The sequence below is a fragment of the Rattus norvegicus genome, chromosome 1 (genome assembly GCF_036323735.1).
Source record: "Rattus norvegicus strain BN/NHsdMcwi chromosome 1, GRCr8, whole genome shotgun sequence".
Lineage (NCBI taxonomy): Eukaryota > Metazoa > Chordata > Mammalia > Rodentia > Muridae > Rattus > Rattus norvegicus.
Genome location: NC_086019.1, coordinates 206,225,195 through 206,250,921, shown reverse-complemented (window position 1 = coordinate 206,250,921; position 25,727 = coordinate 206,225,195). Strand labels below are relative to the sequence as shown.

The 25,727-nt window shown below is 52.9% G+C and overlaps 1 protein-coding gene across 2 annotated transcripts in view; it reads right to left on the bottom strand.

The window, feature by feature from the left end:
- Positions 1-25,147, bottom strand: part of Muc2 (mucin 2, oligomeric mucus/gel-forming) — a 35,506-nt gene extending 10,359 nt beyond the window's left edge. The window contains exons 1-30 of one of the 2 annotated variants that reach the window (XM_063280773.1): positions 21,783-25,147; positions 20,796-21,057; positions 19,655-19,769; positions 19,160-19,250; positions 18,951-19,060; positions 18,607-18,817; positions 18,310-18,435; positions 17,966-18,083; positions 17,745-17,883; positions 17,448-17,558; positions 17,290-17,359; positions 16,956-17,093; positions 16,685-16,849; positions 16,096-16,190; positions 15,768-15,894; positions 15,122-15,377; positions 14,845-14,897; positions 14,634-14,734; positions 14,119-14,273; positions 13,724-13,862; positions 13,005-13,112; positions 12,744-12,923; positions 12,386-12,625; positions 11,561-11,717; positions 11,205-11,336; positions 10,638-10,785; positions 10,005-10,048; positions 9,345-9,563; positions 7,762-8,046; positions 538-7,620 (exon numbers count right to left, since the gene is read on the bottom strand). In XM_063280773.1, coding sequence (XP_063136843.1) covers positions 538-7,620; positions 7,762-8,046; positions 9,345-9,563; positions 10,005-10,048; positions 10,638-10,785; positions 11,205-11,336; positions 11,561-11,717; positions 12,386-12,625; positions 12,744-12,923; positions 13,005-13,112; positions 13,724-13,862; positions 14,119-14,273; positions 14,634-14,734; positions 14,845-14,897; positions 15,122-15,377; positions 15,768-15,894; positions 16,096-16,190; positions 16,685-16,849; positions 16,956-17,093; positions 17,290-17,359; positions 17,448-17,558; positions 17,745-17,883; positions 17,966-18,083; positions 18,310-18,435; positions 18,607-18,817; positions 18,951-19,060; positions 19,160-19,250; positions 19,655-19,769; positions 20,796-21,057; positions 21,783-21,858 — 11,254 coding nt within the window. In that variant the 5' untranslated portion in view covers positions 21,859-25,147. Of the gene's footprint in view, positions 1-537; positions 8,047-9,338; positions 9,564-10,004; positions 10,049-10,637; positions 10,786-11,204; positions 11,337-11,560; positions 11,718-12,385; positions 12,626-12,743; positions 12,924-13,004; positions 13,113-13,723; positions 13,863-14,118; positions 14,274-14,633; positions 14,735-14,844; positions 14,898-15,121; positions 15,378-15,767; positions 15,895-16,095; positions 16,191-16,684; positions 16,850-16,955; positions 17,094-17,289; positions 17,360-17,447; positions 17,559-17,744; positions 17,884-17,965; positions 18,084-18,309; positions 18,436-18,606; positions 18,818-18,950; positions 19,061-19,159; positions 19,251-19,654; positions 19,770-20,795; positions 21,058-21,782 lie in introns of both variants that reach the window. The other variant, NM_022174.1, reaches the window with a different exon arrangement.
- Between the last annotated feature and the right edge of the window lie 580 nt (positions 25,148-25,727).

The window sequence follows — 25,727 nt, the reverse complement described above, 5'->3', positions numbered from 1 at the left end:
CACTGATTATCTCAGAAACCACAGAGCTCTACCACCAGGCCCCACCACTGTAAGATAACAGCTAGGTCAAGAAGTCATGGTGAGGTGTCAAGCTTTATATACACTCACCAGGATTTGATAGCACCATGTACACTGTGTGACTGTCACACTGAACACTGGACATCTGCCAGTGCCAGACTAGCTACCCTCCAAGACCTCTTGTGCCATGCCCAGGCAGGAGTATCTTACACCAGCCCTGACTCCATACAGCTCAGGACTTCCCCGGGAGATCTTTACCCATGGAGTCCCATCAGTGTCAGACTGCAAACTCTATACTATCTACAATTCATTCAACCCAGGGATCTGACTCAGTAGGCAAAGAAGGCCCACTTAGGCTACTTCAAACCTTCCAGGGGACTGACCTCACTGAGCAAGAACAGGGTCATGCAGGACAAAATGATGACCCCAGGCTTAGGTCTTGAGATCATAAAACTTCCCTTGCAAAGAGAAGCTCTTGTAAGAATGGAGGAATGGGGATGGCTTCCCATGTCTGCTTACCTGAAGATGTGGTGGGTCCTGATGTTGAACTTGGAGGTGAAGAGGGAGTGCTGCCCACTGATGAAGTGGAGAAGGGTGATGTTGTTCCAGGGGATGACGTGCTAGATGTTGCTGTGGTGGTTACAGGGGTGCTTGAAAGGGTAGTGGACTCCGTAGGTGGAGAAGGAGTAGATGGAGAGGTCATGGGCGTCGAGGATCCAGTTGGAGGTTTGGAAGAGGTTGATCCTGTAGTAGGTACTGTGTTTGTAGGGGTAGGGGTCTCTTTGATTGTGGTGGTGGGTGTTGGGGTTGGGGTTTGGCTAGTAGTAGATGTTGGGCTTGTGCTTTCAGTGGTGGGAGAAGTTGAGCTTGCTGTCTCTGAAATGGTGGAAGGTGGGGATGGAGTCTCGGTGATTGTGGTGGTGGGTGTTGAGGTTGAGGAGCCTATGATGGTGGTAGTAGTAACATGAGAGGTAGGGGTAGAAATCTCTGTGGTTGTAGAGATTGGGGTTGGTGTCTCTGAAATAGTAGGCGTGGAAGTTACGCTCACTGTGGTAGTAGTTGTTGTAGCCGGAGTCACTATGGTGGTGGGGGGAGGGCTAGGTGTCTGGGTAGTGGTAGATCTGGGAGTGAAGGTCTCTGTTCCTGTAGGTGTTGGGGTTGTGGGCCCTGTGGTGCTAGGTGTCGAAGGTGGAGTCCCTGTGGTTGTAGGGGTTGGACTTGGTGTCTGAGTAGTGGTTGATGTAAAAGTGGAGGTCTCTATGGTGGGTGTTGGGGTTGTGGTCTGTGTGGTGGTAGTAGATGTTGGTGTTGTGGGCCCTGTGGTGGTAGGTGTTGAGGGTGGAGTCCCTGTGGTTGTAGGGGTTGGACTTGGTGTCGGGGTAGTGATTGATGTAGGAGTGGAGGTCTCTATGGTGGGTGTTGGGGATGTGGTCTGTGTGGTAGTAGATGTTGGGGTTGTGGGCCCTGTGGTGGTAGGTGTTGAGGGTGGAGTCACTGTGGTTGTAGGGGTTGGACTTGGTGTCTGAGTAGTGGTTGATGTAGGAGTGGAGGTCTCTATGATGGGTGTTGGGGTTGTGGTCTGTGTGGTGGTAGTAGATGTTGGGGTTGTGGGCCCTGTGGTGGTAGGTGTTGAGGTTGGAGTCACTGTGGTTGTAGGGGTTGAACTTGGTGTCTGAGTAGTGGTTGATGTAGGAGTGGAGGTCTCTATGGTGGGTGTTGGAGTTGTGGTCTGTGTGGTAATAGATGTTGGGGTTGTGGGCCCTGTGGTGGTAGGTGTTGAGGGTGGAGTCCCTGTGGTTGTAGGGGTTGAACTTGGTGTCTGAGTAGTGGTTGATGTAGGAGTGGAGGTCTCTATGGTGGGTGTTGGGGTTGTGGTCTGTGTGGTAATAGATGTTGGGGTTGTGGGCCCTGTGGTGGTTGGTGTTGAGGGTGGAGTCCCTGTGGTTGTAGGGGTTGGACTTGGTGTCTGAGTAGTGGTTGATGTAGAAGTGGAGGTCTCTATGGTGGGTGTTGGGGTTGTGGTCTGTGTGGTGGTAGTAGATGTTGGTGTTGTGGGCCCTGTGGTGGTAGGTGTTGAGGGTGGAGTCCCTGTGGTTGTAGGGGTTGGACTTGGTGTCGGGGTAGTGATTGATGTAGGAGTGGAGGTCTCTATGGTGGGTGTTGGGGATGTGGTCTGTGTGGTAGTAGATGTTGGGGTTGTGGGCCCTGTGGTGGTAGGTGTTGAGGGTGGAGTCACTGTGGTTGTAGGGGTTGGACTTGGTGTCTGAGTAGTGGTTGATGTAGGAGTGGAGGTCTCTATGATGGGTGTTGGGGTTGTGGTCTGTGTGGTGGTAGTAGACGTTGGGGTTGTGGGCCCTGTGGTGGTAGGTGTTGAGGTTGGAGTCACTGTGGTTGTAGGGGTTGAACTTGGTGTCTGAGTAGTGGTTGATGTAGGAGTGGAGGTCTCTATGGTGGGTGTTGGAGTTGTGGTCTGTGTGGTAATAGATGTTGGGGTTGTGGGCCCTGTGGTGGTAGGTGTTGAGGGTGGAGTCCCTGTGGTTGTAGGGGTTGAACTTGGTGTCTGAGTAGTGGTTGATGTAGGAGTGGAGGTCTCTATGGTGGGTGTTGGGGTTGTGGTCTGTGTGGTAATAGATGTTGGGGTTGTGGGCCCTGTGGTGGTTGGTGTTGAGGGTGGAGTCCCTGTGGTTGTAGGGGTTGGACTTGGTGTCTGAGTAGTGGTTGATGTAGAAGTGGAGGTCTCTATGGTGGGTGTTGGAGTTGTGGTCTGTGTGGTGGTAGTAGATGTTGGTGTTGTGGGCCCTGTGGTGGTTGGTGTTGAGGGTGGAGTCCCTGTGGTTGTAGGGGTTGAACTTGGTGTCTGAGTAGTGGTTGATGTAGGAGTGGAGGTCTCTATAGTGGGTGTTGGGGTTGTGGTCTGTGTAGTAGTAGATGTTGGGGTTGTGGGCCCTGTGGTGGTAGGTGTTGAGGGTGGAGTCACTGTGGTTGTAGGGGTTGGACTTGGTGTCGAGGTACTGGTTGATGTAGAAGTGGAGGTCTCTATGGTGGGTGTTGGAGTTGTGGTCTGTGTAGTAGTAGATGTTGGGGTTGAGGGCCCTGTGGTGGTAGGTGTTGAGGGTGGAGTCCCTGTGGTTGTAGGGGTTGGACTTGGTGTCTGAGTAGTGATTGATGTAGGAGTGGAGGTCTCTATGGTGGGTGTTGGGGATGTGGTCTGTGTGGTAGTAGATGTTGGGGTTGTGGGCCCTGTGGTGGTAGGTGTTGAGGGTGGAGTCACTGTGGTTGTAGGGGTTGGACTTGGTGTCTGAGTAGTGGTTGATGTAGGAGTGGAGGTCTCTATGATGGGTGTTGGGGTTGTGGTCTGTGTGGTGGTAGTAGATGTTGGTGTTGTGGGCCCTGTGGTGGTAGGTGTTGAGGGTGGAGTCCCTGTGGTTGTAGGGGTTGGACTTGGTGTCGGGGTAGTGGTTGCTGTAGAAGTGGAGGTCTCTATGGTGGGTGTTGGAGTTGTGGTCTGTGTGGTAATAGATGTTGGGGTTGTGGGCCCTGTGGTGGTTGGTGTTGAGGGTGGAGTCCCTGTGGTTGTAGGGGTTGGACTTGGTGTCTGAGTAGTGGTTGATGTAGGAGTGGAGGTCTCTATGGTGGGTGTTGGGGTTGTGGTCTGTGTAGTAGTAGATGTTGGGGTTGTGGGCCCTGTGGTGGTAGGTGTTGAGGGTGGAGTCACTGTGGTTGTAGGGGTTGGACTTGGTGTCTGAGTAGTGATTGATGTAGGAGTGGAGGTCTCTATGGTGGGTGTTGGAGATGTGGTCTGTGTGGTGGTAGTAGATGTTGGGGTTGTGGGCCCTGTGGTGGTTGGTGTTGAGGGTGGAGTCCCTGTGGTTGTAGGGGTTGGACTTGGTGTCTGAGTAGTGGTTGATGTAGGAGTGGAGGTCTCTATGGTGGGTGTTGGGGTTGTGGTCTGTGTAGTAGTAGATGTTGGGGTTGTGGGCCCTGTGGTGGTAGGTGTTGAGGGTGGAGTCCCTGTGGTTGTAGGGGTTGGACTTGGTGTCGGGGTAGTGGTTGCTGTAGAAGTGGAGGTCTCTATGGTGGGTGTTGGAGTTGTGGTCTGTGTGGTAATAGATGTTGGGGTTGTGGGCCCTGTGGTGGTTGGTGTTGAGGGTGGAGTCCCTGTGGTTGTAGGGGTTGAACTTGGTGTCTGAGTAGTGGTTGATGTAGGAGTGGAGGTCTCTATGGTGGGTGTTGGGGTTGTGGTCTGTGTAGTAGTAGATGTTGGGGTTGTGGGCCCTGTGGTGGTAGGTGTTGAGGGTGGAGTCACTGTGGTTGTAGGGGTTGGACTTGGTGTCGAGGTACTGGTTGATGTAGAAGTGGAGGTCTCTATGGTGGGTGTTGGGGTTGTGGTCTGTGTGGTGGTAGTAGATGTTGGGGTTGTGGGCCCTGTGGTGGTTGGTGTTGAGGGTGGAGTCCCTGTGGTTGTAGGGGTTGAACTTGGTGTCTGAGTAGTGGTTGATGTAGGAGTGGAGGTCTCTATGGTGGGTGTTGGGGTTGTGGTCTGTGTGGTGGTAGTAGATGTTGGTGTTGTGGGCCCTGTGGTGGTTGGTGTTGAGGGTGGAGTCCCTGTGGTTGTAGGGGTTGGACTTGGTGTCGGGGTAGTAGTTGATGTAGGAGTGGAGGTCTCTATGGTGGGTGTTGGGGTTGTGGTCTGTGTGGTAGTAGATGTTGGGGTTGTGGGCCCTGTGGTGGTTGGTGTTGAGGGTGGAGTCCCTGTGGTTGTAGGGGTTGGACTTGAAGTCAGGGTAGTAGTGGAACTAGGAGTAGATGTCTCTGTCACTGTAGATGTTGAGGTTGTGGTCTCTGTGGTAGTAGATGTTGAGGTTGAGGTCTCTGTGGTGGTTGGTGTTGTTGTTGGAATCACTGTTGTGGAGGGAACTGGGCTGGATGTCTGGAGGATTGTAGCTGTAGGAGTGGAGATCTCTGTGGTGGGTGTTGGCATTGTGGTCTGTGTGGTAGTAGATGTTGAGGTTGGGGGCCCTGTAGTAGTAGGTGTTGAGGTTGAAGTCACTGTGGTTGTAGGTGTTGGACTTGGTGTCTCTGTTGTGGTAGATGTAGGAGTGGAGGTCTCTATAGTAGGCGTTGGAGATGTGGTCTGTGTGGTAGTAGATGTTGAGGTTGAGGTCTCCGTGGGGGTTGGTGTTGGTGTTGGAGTCACTGTGGTGGAGGGAACTGGGCTGGATGTCTGGGTAGTGGTAGATCTGGGAGTCAAAGTTTCTGTTACTGTAGATGTTGGGGTTGTGGTCTTTCCAATTGTTGGTGTTGGAGTTGGAGTCACTGTGGTGGTGAGGACTGTACTTGGTGTCTGAGTAGTGGTAGATCTAGGAGTAGATGTCTCTGTTACTGTAGGTGTTGCAGATGTGGTCTTTGTAGTAGTAGATAATGACGTTGAGGTCTCTGTAGTAGTAGATGTTGTAACTGGAGTCACTGTGGTAGTAGAGGATGGACTTGGTGTCTGGCTGGTGGTAGATATAGGAGTGAAGGTCTCCGTGATGGGTGTTGGGGTTGTGGTCTGGGTGGTAGTAGATGTTGAAGTTGAAATCTGTGTGGTGGTTGTTTCTGGAGTTGGAGTCACTGTAGTTGTAGGAGTTGGGCTTGGTGTCTTCATGGTAGTTGATGTTGGAATGGAAGTCTTTGTTGTTGATGTTGTAGTTGAGATCTCCGTGGTGGATGGTGGGGTTGAAGTAAAACATATTGTACTACAGCAGTAAACATTGATTTCATAGTTGAGACATACGGGCATGGGGATAATCCCTCCTATTCCCTGATCTGCATTTTTGCACACTAGCCCAACTTCTATATTACAAAGCACTTTTTGTCCAAGCTGATCAAGTGGAACATTGGAATACATCACAGCTCTGCAGGAGATGTTTCGTTCTTCCCAGTGTGGTTCACAGACACCTTTAATTGGTTCATAATCTCCACTTCCTTTATCATAGGAGGGTTTTCCAGAATCCAGCCAGCCAGTCCACTTGCAGTCATCAATGCATGGAGTGGAGGATGGGATGGATGATGATGGGGTTGGTGAGGTGGTTGGTGAAGTTGTAGCTGAGGAGGTTGGTGAGGTGGTTGGTGAGGTGGTTGGTGAAGTGGTTGAGGTGGTTGGTGAGGTAGTTGAGGTGGTTGGTGAAGTGGTTGAGGTGGTTGGTGAGGTGGTTGGTGAAGTGGTTGAGGTGGTTGGTGAGGTGGTTGAGGTGGTTGGTGAGGTGGTTGGTGAGGTGGTTGGTGAAGTGGTTGAGGTGGTTGGTGAGGTGGTTGAGGTGGTTGGTGAGGTGGTTGAGGTGGTTGGTGAGGTGGTTGGTGAGGTGGTTGGTGAGGTGGTTGGTGAGGTGGTTGGTGAGGTGGTTGAGGTGGTTGGTGAGGTGGTTGAGGTGGTTGGTAAGGTGGTTGAGGTGGTTGGTGAGGTGGTTGAGGTGGTTGGTGAGGTGGTTGGTGAGGTGGTTGGCGAGGTGGTTGGGGTGGTTGGTGAGGGGGTTGGTGAGGTGGTTGGTGAGGTGGTTGAGGAGGTTGGTGAGGGGGTTGGTGAGGTGGTTGAAGTGGTTGGTGAGGTGGTTGGTGAGGTGATTGGTGATGGTGAGGTGGTTGGCGAGGTGGTTGGGGTGGTTGGTGAGGGAGTTGGTGAGGTGGTTGGTGAGGTGGTTGAGGTGGTTGGTGAGGGGGTTGGTGAGGTGGTTGGTGAGGTGGTTGAGGTGGTTGGTGAGGTGGTTGGCGATGTGGTTGGTGAGGTGGTTGAGGTGGTTGGTGAGGTGGTTGGTGAGGTGGTTGGTGAGGTGGTTGAGGTGGTTGGTGAGGTGGTTGGTGAGGTGGTTGGTGAGGTGGTTGATGAGGTGGTTGGTGAGGTGGTTGGTGAGGTGGTTGAGGTGGTTGAAGTGGTTGGTGAGGTGGTTGGTGAGGTGGTTGAGGTGGTTGGTGAGGTGGTTGGCGATGTGGTTGGTGAGGTGGTTGAGGTGGTTGGTGAGGGGGTTGGTGAGGTGGTTGGTGAGGTGGTTGGTGAGGTGGTTGGTGAGGTGGTTGAGGTGGTTGGTGAGGTGGTTGGTGAGGTGGTTGAGGTGGTTGGTGAGGTGGTTGGTGAGGTGGTTGGTGAGGTGGTTGAGGTGGTTGAAGTGGTTGGTGAGGTGGTTGGTGAGGTGATTGGTGATGGTGAGGTGGTTGGCGAGGTGGTTGGGGTGGTTGGTGAGGGGGTTGGTGAGGTGGTTGGTGAGGTGGTTGAGGTGGTTGGTGAGGGGGTTGGTGAGGTGGTTGGTGAGGTGGTTGAGGTGGTTGGTGAGGTGGTTGGTGAGGTGGTTGGTGATGTGGTTGGTGAGGTGGTTGAGGTGGTTGGTGAGGTGGTTGGTGAGGTGGTTGAGGTGGTTGAGGTGGTTGGTGAGGTGGTTGGTGAGGTGGTTGGTGAGGTGGTTGAGGTGGTTGGTGAGGTGGTTGGTGAGGTGGTTGGTGAGGTGGTTGAGGTGGTTGGTGAGGGGGTTGGTGAGGTGGTTGGTGAGGTGGTTGGTGAGGTGGTTGAAGTGGTTGGTGAGGGGGTTGGTGAGGTGGTTGGTGAGGGGGTTGGTGAGGGGGTTGGTGAAACTGTTGAAGTGATATGCGAGGTTGTTGGTGAAGTAGCAGATGAAGTCAGTGGGGAAGTTGTAGGTAAGGTGGTTGGTGAAGATGTAGGTTGAGTAGTAGATGAGATTGGTGTTGAAGTTGTAGGTGAGATGGTTGAAGGACAGTATTCCATTGGAATGCAACAGTTGACTCGTATCTCATAGTCATAGCAAAGTTCAAACTGCCCAGATCCATACTGGTCCTCATTATTGCAAATGAGCCCCTCTGAGACATTACACTGTACCTTCTGACCCAGCTCTGTCCAGTCGAGTTTGGGATCTGTGGCTGCCCTGCACTCAATGTCCTCAGGAGCGCTGCAGACATGTTCAAAAGTCTCTCGATCACCACCATTGCCATTGGTAGGATGATTGTTGTTGATCCAGTCAGACCAGAAGCAGCAAGGTGGTGCTAGGGAAACAAAATTACATACAGGTCTTAGTGCTTGAGAGAGGATAGGTGATTCAGAGTCCTCAGTGACCTCGCAGGACACACACACACACACAGGAATGCATGCACGCACATGTCCACCCTCTCCATCTCCAAAGAAGCAAGTTATATTAACCCAGTCAGAGTTCCATTCCCACTTTTCTTTTTGCAGCTGAAAGACTAAGGCTCAGAGGGGAGGGGCCACCCAGGCCCATGTCTAGGTGGGACATACCCTAGTCTCAGAGCCCCAGCTTAGTAACTCTTTCTTGTCAATGCTGAATCTTTGTGAGAGAAAAATAAAAGACTAACAAGAGAGTAACCCTTAAGGAAGAGTGTGAAAAGGGCTTTGCCTGTTCCTGACCAAGAACATGATCATCTACACAGGTCCCACCTCTGTGTCTATGGACTTGGCAGACACTGACTAAATACACCTGTGACATTCAAGCAGCTAAGTGCAGCCTGTGCTCACAGCTGCTTCCAAAGGAAGCCCAGGAATCACTTTGAAAGATTATCTCTTCTTGGCCCTACTAATCATGGGAAAGCATTGTCAATGTCACTTACTAGGAGTTCTTGATGGAACTTCAATCAAGGAAAAAGGAAGCTATTACTGCACAGTTTAAGACCTTTTGGCATGGTCTTGCTATACAGGCCTAGCCTGGAACTCTCTAAATAGACCATAGGCCTCAAACTTATGGTGATCAGCCTGCTTCTGCCTCCCAAGTGCTGGTTGTAAGTGTGCGCCACCATGCTCAGCCTGCATTTTATGTGTGTGTGCATGTGTATGTGCATATTTCTCTGTGTACAGTATCATCCTCAAGAGTACCTTGTCCTTCCAAATAAGGTCTCCCATTGGCCCTAGAACTTGCCAATTAAGTTATATGGGTTTGCCAGTGAGCCCCAAGAATTCTGCTGTCTCCATGTCCCTGACAATAGGATTGCAAATGTGCTCGCCATGACTGGCATTTTACATGAGCTCTGGGGAACAAACTCATGCTTGTGAAGCAAGTGCTTTGCCAACTGACCAAGCTCAACCTAGGTCCTCAAATTTGCAGGTGATCTCCCCTGTGTCTGTTATACCCCGACTGCTCATTCATTGTGGATATGGTTTGTACTAGAGCAAATCCAGAGGAATGTATGTCCTCTGCCTTCAAAGAAATGTCAATACCACTTTACATTCTATTTTCAAAACAAAGGTAGGATACACAGAACTGGCTCCAGCCCTAAGGGGTGCTCTCTATGGTAGATTTTCAAGAAATCAAAAGCCCCAGAAAAACCCTCACCTGTCGTGACTGTGGTTGTGGCGGTGGCTGAGGTGGTGGTAATGGTGGTGGAGATGGGAGTGGTAGAGATGGGGGTGGAAGTTGTGGTGAAGCTTGTCAGGGAGGTTGGACTTGGCGTGGAGGAGCCACAAATATTGAAGTATTTCTCCGCTGTTCCATTGGATCCACAGATCTCCCAGTAGCAGAAGATACCATCTTGTGTCTGGTTAATAATCTTCCCTGAACAGAAGTTATAGGGCCATCAACCCAACAGGAAAGACACCCTTTCAGGCTTCCCCAATTTATCACATGTGAGGGATGATTGGGGATAAATCCCAGCAGGACTGCATACCCAGAACCTCTCACTTTGAAGGAGCCTCTTTGGCTCCCAGAGTCAATGAGCCCAGAACCTGGATGAGAGATGCACTAGAAATTCCCCAGAGGCCGTACCATTCCCATTAGAGAAAGGGAACAATGATGTGTAATGTGAGTCCCTAGGGGCTTGCTGCATAGCTCAGCAAGTCGAAGATGGAAAGAACTTGGGCAACAAAGAAACAGAGCCCAGGAGGAAACTCAACCCCACTAGAGACCAGGTCCCATACAAGAACAGCACAGCCCACAGACTTCCTGGGTTGGGCCTCTAACCATGTACCTCCAGGATCCCAGCAGAGGGCAGCTTACCTTCATCTGGACGGCAGATGATTTCTGATGTGTTGGTACATGTACTGCAAAGGAAGTATAGATACTACAGATTCTCCACATGCCCTTCCTGTCTACAGTCACCACATGCCCGTCTACAGTCCCAGTGCCCAAAGCCCCAGAACACTGCCCCAAACACAAACTACAAAGGAACCCACCCATTGGGTTCTAAATGTGGCCAGCTAGATGGGATGAAGCAAGCTGAGAAGAAGCTAGGCCTAGAGGATAAGGTGAGGTCAAAAGGCCTCCACAGCCCTCAAGGACAAGAACCAGCACCTCCATACTCTAGCTCCTATGACCATGTGTGTACATGTGTGATTGGGTGTGCAACTATGTGTGGCTGTGTCCATGTATGTATGCACACTGAATGGGCTGTGCATGTATGTGAGTGTGGCAATGATCCATGAGTGAGTGTGTGCTTGCATGTGCATAAGCACCTAATCAAAGTGACCACACTTCCAAATATATGAATACGGTCTGTGTGTGATGTGTGTGTCTGTGTGTGTGTGTGCATGTGTGTGTGTGCATTTGTGTATGTGCATGTATATGTACCATGCACACATACACATGTATATGCCAACCTTTCCCAGACCCTGTGCACTGTAGGCTCAGTACCAAGACATGCAGATCTCATCAGTGGGAACAGATCCTCCAGGTGGGTAGCGAGTATCCTCAATATAGCAGCCACACTTGTCCCCACTGACACATTTCTTCAGGTCCTCATCATAGATGGGCCTGTCCTCAGGGCACCGAGGGTAGCAACCTAGTGGATACAGGAAACAGGGCTCAGACCACCATGGAGGATCTCTGGTCCACCAGACCTTCCTCATCAGTCCCACCCCACCTAGTGTTTTGCTTGGAGATGTTCATCTATGAAGACCAAGAATCAAAAGACAGAGTTTGTGTCCCCCCCTAGGGTTTTCTGCTCCCCAGAGACCCAAATCGTTTCCACCCATGAGTTTGCCTGCTCCTCTGCCCTCCTCTTCAGGAGGCAGGACCTTAGCATGGCCCCAGTTCATTAAACAGACTGTGGTGAAGTGAGTCTTGTTCCCTAAGCCACGCCTCTCAACCCTTGGTCCCCTCTCAAAACCTCCATGTGTGTCCCCCAGCTGGTGGTAGCTCTCAGCCTGACAGGGGCCCGTCCCTTGGTGGCTACCTCCCTGGAGGGCCCTGCCTGCTCACCCTCCAGGTAAGACACTGAGATGTTGGAATGGATGCCGTTGAGGGTCCTGCAGGTCTCAAAGCTGCGGTTCCCACAGGGTTCATAGTGCCATTCACACTCATCTGGGGGGTTGTAGTAATCACAGAATACAGCTAGAGGGAGAGAGGATGGAGACATGGTCAGGCTTCGGAACATACAAGTGTGTGCCCAAGTATGCCTGAGTCAGGGAGTGTGAGCAAGTGCAGGACCAGTTCACTCCTATCAACACAAGTCTTACTACAGCTCAGGAAAGGACATCTGGGGGCAAGTGTGGGATGGTTCACACTCAACCATCGCTTGGATGGAGAAGGAAGTACTGTCAGCCATGGGCACTCACGGCATAGATCTGGCGTCCTCCAGAACACACAGGCCTCGGCCTTGGTGCACTCTTGAGCGTAGGAGGCCACAGCAGAGCAGAAACATTCACAGTCACCACCAGTGTCACAGGAGCAGGAGTCATGAACACAGGCATCATAGAAGACTGTGGGGTCCACCTAGGAAGAGGACCTCAATGTGCCCTAAGTCCACACTGCCCTTAGAAGGCCTAGAGCTCAGGCCCAGGGCCAGAGTGGCTGATGGAGGGAGAACACTCAAATTGAGGCCACTCGGGGCCAAAAGATCTGTCGCCCATACTCTGAGTGCCTTGATGACCATCCTAAAACCAGCCCACCCCCTGATGTCCTCCAGGAACTAACAAAATAAGTCCTTTTTTTCCCTCTCTAGTGACCATGTAGTCATGGTAGAGGAGGTCAGGGTCCAGCCAGGCTCTCAGAGAGAAAGGCTGATCTTCTAATTACTGACTCAAAGAACAAAGTGCACAGAGCCAAAGAACAAACACCTCATGGGGTGCAGCAACATGGCTCCAAGTGTCCTTAGCCTACTTGGAGAGGCCAGGAGCCCCCAAAGCAACTATAGTAAAACTAATAACAGGTCACACCCCTCACATGGCCACAGTCATCCTAGTCAGTCTCTTTTAGTGACCCCAACCATGGCCACTGACCAGAACCATAACACACCTATAGTGGGACTCTGCCTACAGAGCCCTTTGCTTGTGTCCACAGTCAACCCATACATGTGCCCCTGCTGACACTTGTGGTCCCTCCTATGCATGCAGCCCTGCCTACCTGGCTGTGACCCCACCATGCCTGCAGGCCCAATGTACCTTGCCGTGGCACGCTAGGAACACATCACTCTTGATAATGCTGCATTGCTTCTCTGCCCAGGAGCGGCGATGTGGGTTCAGGCTGCAGGGGTCTGGGTTGTGGCTCACATCTGGGCAAGTGGAAGCTTCCTTCCAGCTATTCCCAAAGTCCAGCTCGCTGGCCACCACCATGTGATCCCGAGTGGTGAAGTCATTTTTGGTCTGATCATCAAAGTTCCCACACAGACCACATACATTGCCCTGCAGAAAGAAAAGCAGGACTCTCCAGCCTGAGAAGAGCTTGAGGTAAGGGAGAGCAGCATCCACTGGGCCTATGCTGGAGGCAGCCCAAGGCACAGCTGGCATCTTGGTGGCCTACCTTGTAAGAGGGATCCAGCTTGATAAAAATGGTGGTCTTCTTGTCCCAGATAACAATGATGCCAGAGCTGACCTCCACCACTAGGTACAGGCCCACTTCCCGTGTGATAAAGGGCACATGGTGTCCCTCTTCCAACTGCTTTACCACACGGTGTTTATCCACCAACTTCAGCTCTGTCCCCTATCCAGAGGAAAGGATGGTCATTGTCTGTTTCCAAGGGTTCCCAAGGGATCCCCTGTCCCAGAAACCAGCAGCACTCACCCCAATAAAGATCTTTATGGCCTTGGAGCAGGTAACACCTGTGGTACCGCAGGGGACATTCTCAGTGATAATGCTAAAAGAACCGGTAGAGTTCTGGCCACAGTAGTCCTGGGGGCCAGCAAGACAGTGTCAGTGAAGAAGGCCAGGACACACAGGACACACAGGACACACAGGACACACAAGACACAGGTGCCTACCCCAGCTGGCAAGACTACAGCATCCCTCTGAGTAGAAAAGAAAGTGCTCTGCCCTTCCCCATCTGGGATGAGAGACCCTAACTCAAACCTCACCCAGCCAGATCTTCTGTTATCCATGGATAATGGTGCCAAAAAGCACAAGGAATAGTAGCTTGGTCTATCTATATACATGTACACACACATGCACACATGTGTGCACAGATGTGCACACACATTCGAACACACATGCACACACACACATGGACATGCACGCACATGCACGCACATGCACGCACATGCGCGCGCGCACACACACAAACACACACACAGGACGGGGGGCTTTCTCAATAACCCTCATCTCTACGAATGGGTAGGGCACTGGAAGGAGGAGAGCGGTTTACCACACCCTCTCTATTCATTGCTGGGAACCCAAATCCTGGCAGTGTGTGGGTTCCAGGGTGAGGAAAGGCTGGCCTTCCCACTCCCAGGACCCTCTTCCAAATCTCAGGGCAGGCTTCTTCCCAGACAGGTCCACAATCGCACCTGGACAGCCACATAGGAGCAGTGTCCATCAAAGTCATAGTGCTTCCCGTCGAAGGTGATGTAGTGGCCACTCCCATAGATAGAGCAGGTGCTGTGGCATGCATAGCGGGTGCACTCCCAACGTCCTTTCTGACAAGTACTGAGGAGAAAAAAGTACCTGAAGGGTCCTGAAGCCAAGACTCTCATCTCTTAGAGAGCAGCTTGGTAAGACCCTGGACACCATGGAGATACCTCCTGAGGAGGTCCATGTAGGAAACCTGCAAGCATGTCTGGCCTAAAAGTGACTTCTAGGGTAAGGGGTAGATACTAGACTTGCTCCATCAACAGAGTGGGGACCACCTTGTATCCCCATAAAACCAGCCCAGTCGATCAGTGCAGCCTGATTGCCAGCTCACCATGTGTTGTTGCAGTCCAGTTTGATAGTTTTCCCAGAATCGTAGAATTGTTTGTTGTGGATGCAAGGACACTCATCCTCCACCACACAGCCACCACGGCCATTATCCAGGAGTCCATCGGGACACACACAGCCACTGATGCACTCTGTATGGTACTGGAATAAGAAGGGCTCAGATAAGGGCCCAGCAAGTACAGATACCCGCGTGAGATCTAACAGTGTCCGAGACCCCCAACTTCTTTTCCTCTCTCCTAAGACCCCTCCCTTCAAACTCACCCTGGTCAGGGAGGCCAGGTAGAGTTGCAGGTCAAGGCCGCTATTACTGACCACTGCACTGATACAGGCTACCACTTCTCTTCCAGGGTCACAAGGAGCATCAACCCGCATGTTTGCAAGACTCAGCTCCCAGCCCAGTGAACTGTCACTGTGGGAGTCTGCCTTTACCCTCCACAATGGACCGGGGCATCCAGAACACCCGCAACCAGCCCACCCACAGCAGCCCTCTCTGGCACTCACATAGCCAGCCACCAGTGTCTGGCAGCTAGTGGGACGGGGTTCCCGGATGGCCAAAGCAGTTAAGTTATTACAGTCCACAAGGATCTGGGGGCTCGGACAGGCTGTGGGATGAAGGAGTCTGTGTTAGCTCAGGGTGAATTCAGGGCACCCAGTGAGTGGGAAGAAGAAACAAGACTCAAGCTGTGGCCATACAGGGGCAGCATCCACTTACTGTGGCCAATCAGTTTGACCTGGGTACATTGCAGCCTTCCGTTTCGGCAAATGCTATGAAAGAGAAGTGGGAAGGGATGAATGGGGCCCAGATCTGTGTCCACACAGGACAGCTGCCAGCCGGGCCACTCTCAGAATCTCACCCCTGGCATTTTTGCACCATTTGAGAGCCTTGGGTCTCATAGGTAGTGTCTGCCATTTTTTCACTCATGGGTAGAGATTCAAGAGCAGTCCCCTGCCCCACTCTATGGGCCCCTTGCCAAGTCCAGGACACTTACCAACGCTCCTCCTGCCTCAGAATCACATCTCCTGCCTCTAGGTAAAGACCATGGTGGTAGCAGGAACACTTAGACAAGGGCACACAGCGACCTTTCTCATCCATGAAGGTGTGGTCAGGGCAGCCACAGCCTTCCACGGGTGCAAATCCCTTGAGGCAGTGGGTGTCGCCTTCTGAGATTGAGCGGCAGGTCTGCTGGCAAGTGGTCAGGTTGTACATGAAGATCTGTGAGCTGGGGCAAGCGTGCACATCTTTGTCTGCAGAGGAAACCACGGGAGTAAGGAAGGGGGAAAGGGAATGGACTCTGACTACTGTCCCCATAGCCTGCCTCTGAGTTTCTCCCTCCACCAGGACTGCAAATACCTGCCTAGCCCAAAAGCCAGAAGGCCAGCCACCCTGAGAATCCCTCCTGGGCCCCTGAACTCAACTTCCAAAGCTGTGGCTAGCCCATAGTCCATCTCTACAGAATTATGCCCCTTGCTGCAAGCAGAGAGTCTAAAAACTCAGGGAAATCTGCTGCTTCTGGCAGAAGCCGGGAGGCAGCTACAAGGAACTGGCCCCTCTCCCTGGACTGCTGAGCTCAGGGCTCCCAGCCCAAGCCTAAATCATCATCTTAGGTAGGAATCAGTCAGTGGGGAAGCACTCACTGCAGACACTCTCCCGCCAGCCCCACAGCATGACACCCTTGGCTGCACAGGCACGAGCGTAGGAAGAAAGAGCTGCACACATGCAGTCCTCGTTGTTCTGACAGTTGCACGTGTCATATTTGCACCTCTGGGAGACAAACCAAACAACAGACAGTGAGGCGAGGAGGCCAGGTGCATGGCCCTAGCACCCCGTACACTCAAGTGAACATACATGCACACGCATGCCAGCACTCAGGTACACATGCATACCCAGCCCCTCACAGCTCAGCTAGGTGCCCAGAGCACACTGTGGTGGCACTGAGTGTGCAGTGTTGGGGGATGAACTCACCTTGTAGTATTCAGTGGGATCCACAGCCAGGTGGCATCTGGCAAAGGGCGTCTCCGACCTCTTCAGTAGGGAGCACCAGTGTTCAGCGTAATTGGCTGGGGAGTGGATCAGAACCTTAGCATGGACCAGTCTCCCTTTCACATGCCCTGAGCCTGAAGTCTGATCACCCAAAGGGAAGGTGACATGGTCTCCTGTGAGACCAAAGCCAGACCCCTTCCTTCCTTCCTCCCACCATAACTCCAGGCAGCTATGAGCAAGATGAGACCTCTCTGCATAGCACCCACTTCTCCCTTTCCACTTATAGGACAGAGAGATGGGTAGGAGCACATGTCATCCTAGATGAGAGCCACCACCTAGCAGTTAGCCTGCCCAACCCATCTACTTTATCACCTGGAACACTGCCACCCTGGGGCCACTATAAACCAGCTGAAACAACAGGCAAATGTGCTGACCCCCGGCACCATGGGCCATGTGACCTCCACCCACCCCTCACCCACAGCCTGCGTGTTCATCTGCTCACAGCTGTACTGTCAGGATTGTGTGTCCTTGACAAGTCAGTGGACAGCAACTAGCTCCCCCCAAGCCTTACCGCTCTCAATGTTGAGGGAACAGGGGTCATCCAGCCAGTCTAATTTGTCATGGCAGCTTGATTGGGCCTTCCAGGTATTGGCGAAGCCAGCCCCCGTGGCCTCCACCATCCCACCAGACGTCATGAAGTCATCACTCTCTAGGCCGTTAAAGTTTCCACAAAGACCTACAGGACCAGGACACCATTAGGAAGAATCTGGGGGTAGGGGGACTGGGAGAAACAGGACCCTCGTGGGGCTCATTCAGAAACAAGACAGGAGAGAGCCCCTCACCTTGCACTTGTCCCTGGGCAGACTGGTCCAGAGTCACAAAAAGCTGCATGACTGGGACCAATTGGATCTGCAGCCGCAGCCCAAACATCGTGTTCACAACAATGTGGTAGGAGGAGGGTTTGAAGATGGAGAAGCTCGCTGTAAGGCAAGGACATGGTGAAAGGCAGCAGGGCTCCATGGTCCCACCGTACTATGAAGTGGCATGCCCACCACCCCCTACCACTGGCCAGGACCCAAGAATAGTCTCCTGGGGACACAAGGTCCCTCGTTGGCCCAGACCATTAGGCTGTTTGAATCTCATCTGGCTCTGTTGACGGGCAGCAGAACCACTCACCTGCCACGTGGGGCAGGGACACCTCCATTTCATTGAGCAACACACTGCCACCTGACTTGAAGGCCACCACCTGCAAGAAATGTCAAGGGCGCATAGAGCTGAGAGGGCCTGCACACAGGACCCAGAAATACTGGGGAGGGAAGGGTGGAGGCACTCACGTTCTTCTTGTTGTCAGTCAACAGCACTACGGTCTTCAGACAGGTCTGCTTGTCTGTAGAGCCACAGGAGGCCAGCTCACCCAGGAGGGCATAGGAGTCATTGTATTTGGTCTGTATGAGAAAGGTCGGTGCAGTTACTGAGGATCTGACAGCCTCCTTGCACTCTACATCCCCCACTTCCCATCCTGTTTCTAAGAGCAGTATTACCCACCACCCCAAGGACAGCCTTCTCCAGAATCCGTCCTTCCACCCTCCTCAGAAGACAGAGGGCCCCCAGCCCCATCCTGGCTGGCCTACCTTGGTCAGGACATAGTAGCAGTCCCCATGAAAGGTAAACTTTTTCCCATCAAAGGTGGTGATGTGGGAGCCACCTTCCAGGGCACAGGTCTCAGGGCAAGGCAGGTCTTTACACATCCAGCGACCAGCATTGCAGACACTGCCCAGAAGCAGGGCACAGCGTCAAGACTCGGTAACACCCCAGCCTGTCTGACCCCCAACCTCTTTACTCTGAGACTCACCACTGCTCACAGTCATTGGTAATCTCCTGGCCTGGCATATAGAGGTGTCCGTGCAGCTTGCAATGACACTGGCTCACAGGGATGCAGCCACTGCCCGTAATGTCATCATACACAGTGCCTGCGATAGACGGCCAGAGATGTAAACTCACCCTGAAAGCCTCAGGAGGTCCCAGTCTCCCCCCAAGGTGAGGCTTCCAGCCAGACCTCCACCCACAGGTGTCTGGAGCCCTGACCTGTCAATGAAGGTTCTCATCTCACAGCCCTCAGGGCTCTTGGGAGGGTCCCAACCCTCCCTGCCTGCTCCCTACCCAGTCCCTAGGACAAGGGTCATTCAGAGGACATACCTTCTGGGCAGAAACAGCCATCCATGTAGTGTTCCTCACACAAGCTGCTGACCTCCAGATGTGAGCAGGTGTCGACGCAGGGCGAGCCGCTCTCCAGGTACACCATGTTACCAGGGCATTTCTTGGCTACAAGCAAAGTCAGCGCCATCAGTCCCCAAATAAGGAGCTACCAAGGCCGCTGGTACATACAGCACAGACATGGCTCTCACCAGGGTCTCACTAAACCCAGCGATGCTAACATTGAGCACCAACCATGTGAATGGCCTCCAAGCACCCCATGGGTCACTAGCTACTTACGGCAGAGAGAGGCAGTCCTCCAGTTCTCAGGTCTGCCACCTGCATGGGAGCACTGGCGGGAGAACTCAGCAAGGGTGCTGCACTCGCAGGCACCACCCTGCGGACACTGGCAACGGTCATGCATACAGGCGAGCACATACAACTCCACGGGCACCCGGGCCTGGCAGTCCTCGAAGGCTGTGGAGGTCAGCAGCCTCTCACATTCAGCTCGCTTAAGATGGAAAGACATGAATGAGGACAGCTGTTCATGCCTCTCTTCCCTCCCCGTAGAGCATAGAGATCCCCAACGAAGGTCAGTAAGTACAGGTTTCCAGAGAGCCTGGAGTCCCCCAGTGGTGGCTCACATGTTCAGAGCAGGACTCCGGCTCTTGTACTTCCTCAGGGTCCTCACATACAACCTCAGGCTTGTTGATCTTCTGCATGTTCCCAAACTCAATAGCACTGAAGCGTATGCCTAGGGAGACAGCTGGTCAGCATTGGTTCCTTGGGAAGGAACCGGGAGCCTGCAATCACACCCTTGTCTCCCTCTCAACAAGACCCGCTTAACACTCACCATCAGAGAGGAACTCATTATTGGCCTGCATGCCATTGAAGTCCCCACAGAGACCACAGGTGTGGTTCTGGAACCGGCCGTCCAGCTCCACCTGTTGGAGAAGAAGGGAAGGCAGGTGAGCAGACCTCAGAGCCCAGCACATCTTCCAGAGAGCCCCTAAGTCTAGGCAGCTTTTCAAACAGGGCAGCTTGGGAAGAAGGCAGGGGTCAGCCACTAGAAAGATACTTCAGCATAGAGTACCAAAATGGCCATCTCTGAAGGACACTTAGAGACAGCTCACTGCACCTATAACACAGAGAGCAGAGCCTCTCTCAGGACAGGATAGTGGAGTCTCTGGTACTAATCACCATCTCCGGCAACCTTCTCTACCACACAGGATCCTACTCCAATCATGAGGTATGGGTCTCCCACCCTTCTGCCCTTCTATGGAGCCACCAGGCCTCTAGCCAGACAGAGGAGTCCTACCACCCCAGAGCCCAGGATGCTGGTACCCACCATCAGGGCATCTTCCCGGTTCCACATGAGGGAGAGGCCAGCACGGGAGTAGACCTTGGTATAAGCATCGTTCTTCTCAATGAGCAGCCCGGAGCTGTAGTGTGGGGTGCTGACCCTGTGGGAGCCACTATGGGGTCACTCACCAATCCATCATCCCAGAACCCACCCACTTGTCCTCATGAGGGTTCTGCTGTCCATACGGTGCTGAGGCCATGGGCATTATCTGGGTGAAGTCAGTCCCAGGCTGACTCCTTACATGGCCTGTCTGTTTTCATCTGAGCCAAGCTCAGAGAGGAGGCCAGAAAGCCCTTGTCCTGGGCTAGGTGGATTTCCTTGGGGCAGGGCCAGGCCCTTCACCCTATTTCCTTCCTGTGCCCTCTCTGAGACCAGAGTAGAGGCTTTCCCAGGAGTCCTAAAGGCAGTGGATCTGGGATATCTTGAGGACTGAGACCCCCCAACCCTCTCTAGGTTATCCCTCATAGAATCTGCCAGGGTAGGACCTTCAACTCCCACCCAGCCCATCATCCTGGGGCTGCCCTTATGCCAAGACCCCATCCCATGCCTGTGCTGGCCTGCAATTGCCATACAACAGCCCCTGAGCCTCTAGCCCTAACCCACACATGACAGCATAACCCAGACAGACCAAACAAGCAAGGTAAGGGAACGCTGGGAGAGCCCCATGCAGGACACAGAAACCCCGAAGCAGGAAAAGAGCAAATCCCCAGGAGGTGAACCTGCAGGACAGGAATGCATTTAAGAGGACCTCATTGTTGCAGAGACAATACCAGGGAACAATGGGGCAGGGCAAGCAGCCTCTCCCTTCTGAGCTTCTGCAACTTTAGTCTTGGGGGACATGCTCTGGCAGCCACCAACCTATCCCATATGACCCCACTAAGGAAAATCTACAGGGGACTCACAAGATACCCAAGACCCCTGGTCTACAGAGGGGATCTCCTCAGTGTTTGTTGAATAAATCCATGGCCTAGCTCAAACCTCAAACTTAGACATGTACCAGAGAGGAAGAGGGTATCCTGGAGGCTGGCTAAGTTATACAAAATGTTCAGGGGGAAAGTTGCTCTGAGGAGCCAGAAACATCCCCCTAGCTGCTGGGACATAAGAGAAGAGTAGTAATCCCACTCACATGGCCCCATTCACAACTGCCAGCTTGTGGGTGAGGTAGATGGTGTCATCCTTAATGGTGATCAGGACGGACTCTATGCTGGAGTGACCCCCAGCCTTGTCCAAGCCCCGCTTCAGGTGCACAGCAAATTCCTTATAGGAGTCTCGGCAGTCAGAAGCAAAGTTGTAATCACAGAGACCAGGGAATCGGAAGACATCGCCGTCAAAAGTTTTGTAGTGGAAGTCACCCCAGGTGCTGCAGACATGGTTTCGGGATCTGGCTTCTGGGAGAACAGTGGGGACACAGTGAGACATCCAGATGAGAGGAGGGCTTCCCTGAGCCCACCCTCCAAGTTAACCTCAGAGGTCCCGCCAAGGGGATCGAACCATCTGGGGCCCCGAACCAGGGTTTCTGGTTCCCCCTATAGACACAGTCTCTGTTAAATATTCATCACCCCTCTGCAGAGACTCTCAGACAAGGTGGAGTCCAAGCAGGGAGAGGGTAGAGGGATCTTCAGGCAATGTGGTCGCTCTGTCTACCTCAAACCTCTCAACTGATGCTCCATTTAGCCCCTCTCCACACACTCTTCACCCAGCAAGAAGCTCAGTCTTCAAGAGTTCCCCCTGGGACATCCCCCATCTACAGCTTTATCCTGATGGGACAGAAGTGTCCCATATGAACACTCAGCCCATTCTCCAGAGACACTGTCTTGCCAAAGGTCCCCTATACCTGAAGCCATCCTAAGCTTGGCTTCTTCTGGACATCCAATGCTTCCCCACTACCACGGACAATGGTCCCTCAGGGATCCCCGCTTCTCACCCACCTGGTGCAGGAGCCTCAGTTTTCAACCTCAGAGTGGTGGTACAAGCCTTAAGACCAGTCCCACTGCAGTGGCTCTGACTGGGGACCCTCTCCTATTCCAGAAGCCCCTTGCTAATTGCTCTGAACTGCCTTCCCACCCTCAGGGTGTTCTGCCCGTCCCTTTACCCAGAGTACCCAGCCCCTTACCTTTCTGAAGTTCCAAGCCCTTGGCTAAGGCCAGGACTAGGCACACAGCCACCAGGCGAGCTAGTGGCAGCCCCATGGTGGCTCACGAGGGTGGCACAGAAGAGCATCCCAGGACAGGGGTCCAGGACTTATATGCCTAGCAGGCACCCGAGGGCGGAGGACGAGGGAGGTGCGAAGGGTGGGTGGGGCATTTGCCGAGTTATCAGGAAGACAGCTGTGGGGGCTCCACAGGTCCCAGAGAGGAAATATTGATTCAAGTTATCTGAGTTTATCTTTATATGACTCCCTGGGTAAACTTGGCCTTCCTCAGGATGTCATAGCCCCAATTATCCCAATGCCAGCACACACCCCAAGCGAACTCCATTCCTTTAAGCTACAAGCCAGGCCACTGTCAGGTGGGGAGAGCAGGAGATACCTGCTGGAATTACATCCCACAAAGTCTGCCATAGCCCCCAAACCTCCGCCAACATGCTCCCAGGCTCAGCCCTGCAAGCTCCAACACAGCCTAGAATACGGAGTTTTCAGGTGTCCCCGGCTCCATTCTATCTCTCCACAAGCTGTGCGGGCTGAGGCAACCATATTCCTAATGCACCTCACTTCACATCATCTGGGGAAGACAAAGAAAGAGTGTCAGGAAACCAAGACTCCAGAGGGAGGGGGTGCCTGACCCCATTTCGTGATCCAGAAGGCAAGGAGCAGTGGGGACACGGGGGCCACCTGTCTCCATGGAGCCTGCTGTACTCAACTGAGCCCAGCTAAGACTACTCTCTAATCCCCTTATTTTCTCAGGCTCTGCCAGTCTCTGGAATTACATGTAATTAAAACTTGGGCAGCCCTCAGCCCAGGCAACAACTCTCATTGGATTCGTGTCCCCAGGGTACAAGAGGAAGTAGCTTGAGTGGCCACTCTGTGAGAATGCAGTCTGAGAAGAGGGGTTAGCCCCAACTCCAGCAGGTCCTGTCCCTGCAGAGTCTCCTAGGGCTAACACTTCTCCCGAGGATATGTGGGCTCAGGCAGCCTGTCCTGTGTTCCTAGCCACAGCTCTTACTCAAAGGACATGATCCTTTGGGTGACCCTGGTGATCTTCTGTCCATCCCTGAACTTAGCCCAAAACTATATGTAGCTGCCTCCCCAGTATCTGGAAATGCCTCCAGGAATCAGGATGCTACATCAGAGTTGGTAAAAACCACAAACAGGAGCCTATGAGAGACACCGGTTCCTGAGGTCCACACAGGATGGAGAGGCAGGGGTGGTCACCCATGCTGTGAGCATGAACTGAGACCTGGGGAGCACCCCTGCCCTTCATGTTTCCTCCTCCTGAAAACAAGGATAGGTCCTGACTTAGGTTAGAGCACACATAGTGGATTTGGTCACAAGGTGCCTCACGCTCCAATTTTGTCCCCAACTTGCAGAGGTGAGTGAGGAGAGAGGCATGGATGGTCATAGGTTCCCTGAATGGGGAGTGTCATCTCCTCCCCTAGACTCTCCCTCCAGTTCTGAACAAAGGCCACATCCTGGACTAGAGAGACAGTACTGCTGGTCATAGTAGTGTCCTATGATGCCACCCACTTAGTCCTCTGGGACCTCTGTGCCATCCTAGCTGGAGCCAGAAAGGGTTCCAGGCACTGGAAAGACATCGAAGATAAAAATGACCAAGAGCTTGGGCATGGGTGGGAGCCAGTCTTCCCACCTCACTGTGCCCATCAGCCCTGGTCTTATGCTCTTCTCCCCACCATGGCTCAGGCACGTGGGGGAATCTGAGTGTGGCCTGAGCCCAAAGAAATAGGGATTAGGGAACTAGAACCAGCTGGGCCAAGGAAACCATTGTTTGGATTCTCTATGTGGGCCCCTCAGGCTGGCACCATGCCCTGAAGAAACCAAGGATAGACCTGGTCCCAAGAACCTGTGGTTTTCCATGCCGTGCTTTCTCTGCTACACTGGGAGTCAGAGGGATTTTGGCCAAACTCATGATGCCCAGGGCAGACCTCTGAGCTGAGCTCTGAGAAGATGGGTCCTCTCCACATGGGAGATATGAGTCCTTCCTGGATGAGGAAGCTGGAATCTCCTTGGGTAGAGAAGGTCAGTACTGTGTTCCTGCTGAACGAAGCTGTGGTGACTGCAAGCTGAATGACCTGATACTCACAGACCTCCTGGCCCATTGCAGTATCTGGAGTGGCTTAGGTGAGCTTTGATGCCATGCAGCCCAGCACAAGGCTGGGCACAGCGGTCAAACCACAACGCTAGTAGTTGAGGGAGCTGATGTAAGGGCAAACGGCAGCAAAGGCTGTCAAGCTTTTGTTTCACCGCCTGCTTCTCAGCCGCCGATTTTGGTTTTTGTGGTTCCCTAGTGAAGGATGAGGACCAGGACACCCTGGGGGGCAGGGACAAGGCTCTGCAACAAGATGAACAGGAGCTGGACAGCACCGAGGGACCACACAGAGGCCAACACACATGTAGACACATTCTCAAACCACCATTGGATGTGGCAAACACACAGAGGGTGGCTTTATCCACCTGATTGACCTTCCTCTGTGCTGGGGTCTGACAGGCAGCTGCCACGATCTCAAAGCTCAGTTTTCCACTCTCGGCTCCAGAGGCCTCTATTCCACCTCCTTGCAGCTCTCCCCCAGGACTATGGTGAAGGAAAGGAGACATCAATACTTTGAGGAAGCTCCTGGGAAGTGTCACAATCTTCAACAAGGATGTGGTGGCCCAAGGTGACAATAACTGTACCACCCAGTCACAGGTGGACCGTGCTGGACGTCAGACTTCCTGCACAGTCCTTATTAGACTGGAAACGAAACCAATAGTGGACAGGGTCCCAGGCACCCTGGGCCTTCTTCTGCCGGCCCCACACCCTGCAGTGTTTATCTGGACAAGACACTGTTTCTAGGGACTGCACAAAATTTACAGCCTTGACGACAGGGAGGAGGTAGCAAAGACGTCACAGGCTCCTGAAGTGAATGTCCCACTCTGCCTGTCCACACACTGACTCATCCGGAAGCTGGGGGAGGGGAGGGGCTGCGAGAGGAGAAGGGAGAGGGAGGCAGAAGACCTGATGAGGGAAGAGAGAAGAGGGAGTCCTCCCCCAAATGAGAATCATCCAAGCCTCAATCCTGTTCTCAGTGGCCTTCTGTGGTGGTTTCTGTTGTCTGTCGACATGGCTGAGTCTCAGCACTCAGTGTTCGGTCAGACACTAGTCTTGATGCTTCCATGGAGGTAGGTTTTTGCTTTATTCCAAATGTGAGCAGTTGGTCCTCCCTGGAGTGGATAGTAAAGAGAGACTAAGGTCTACAAGGCCAAGAGGAGGCTACCTCCGGCTCGGCTTTGAGTCTCCCACTTGCTGACTTTCCTTCAGATTTCAGACAGCCCCACCATTTCACGAGCCATTCCTTAAAGTAACACTCACCTATATGTGTACACAAGCACACACCCTGGCGCTCCCGTTTCTCTGAAGAACCCTGACTGATGCATCCTGCCCGACACAACCCCTCCTCACTCAGGGTGGGAGGCAGCCATACAGCCCATCCAATCTGCAGCTTTAGGGCTCCCTACCCCAGACAGCTCCTCTCTCTTCCCTATCCCATTTTGATCTCATGTTACCTCACTGACCTTTACTGTGTTGGCCATATGTATGGTCGCAGGCCATCCCCCATGATGCTCTGTGATCCGTTTGATTATTAGCATCTGTAGCAGAAACCGAATTACTGAGGATCTTATGTCTCAGTTACCTCAACACAGTCTTTCTGTACACAGGAAACGAGGTTGGCTTAACACTCATGTAGACCATTACCCTTGCCTCTTGTCATCCTGGCCAAGTATCCAAGCCCAGGCTACCAAACCCCAGAGAGTTGGCCTTGACTGAAGTGGGAAACTAATGATTCCCACCATGGTAAGTAGAGGACTCCCAGAGAAGCCGCAGAAAAAGTTCTCAGTCCTTCCAGA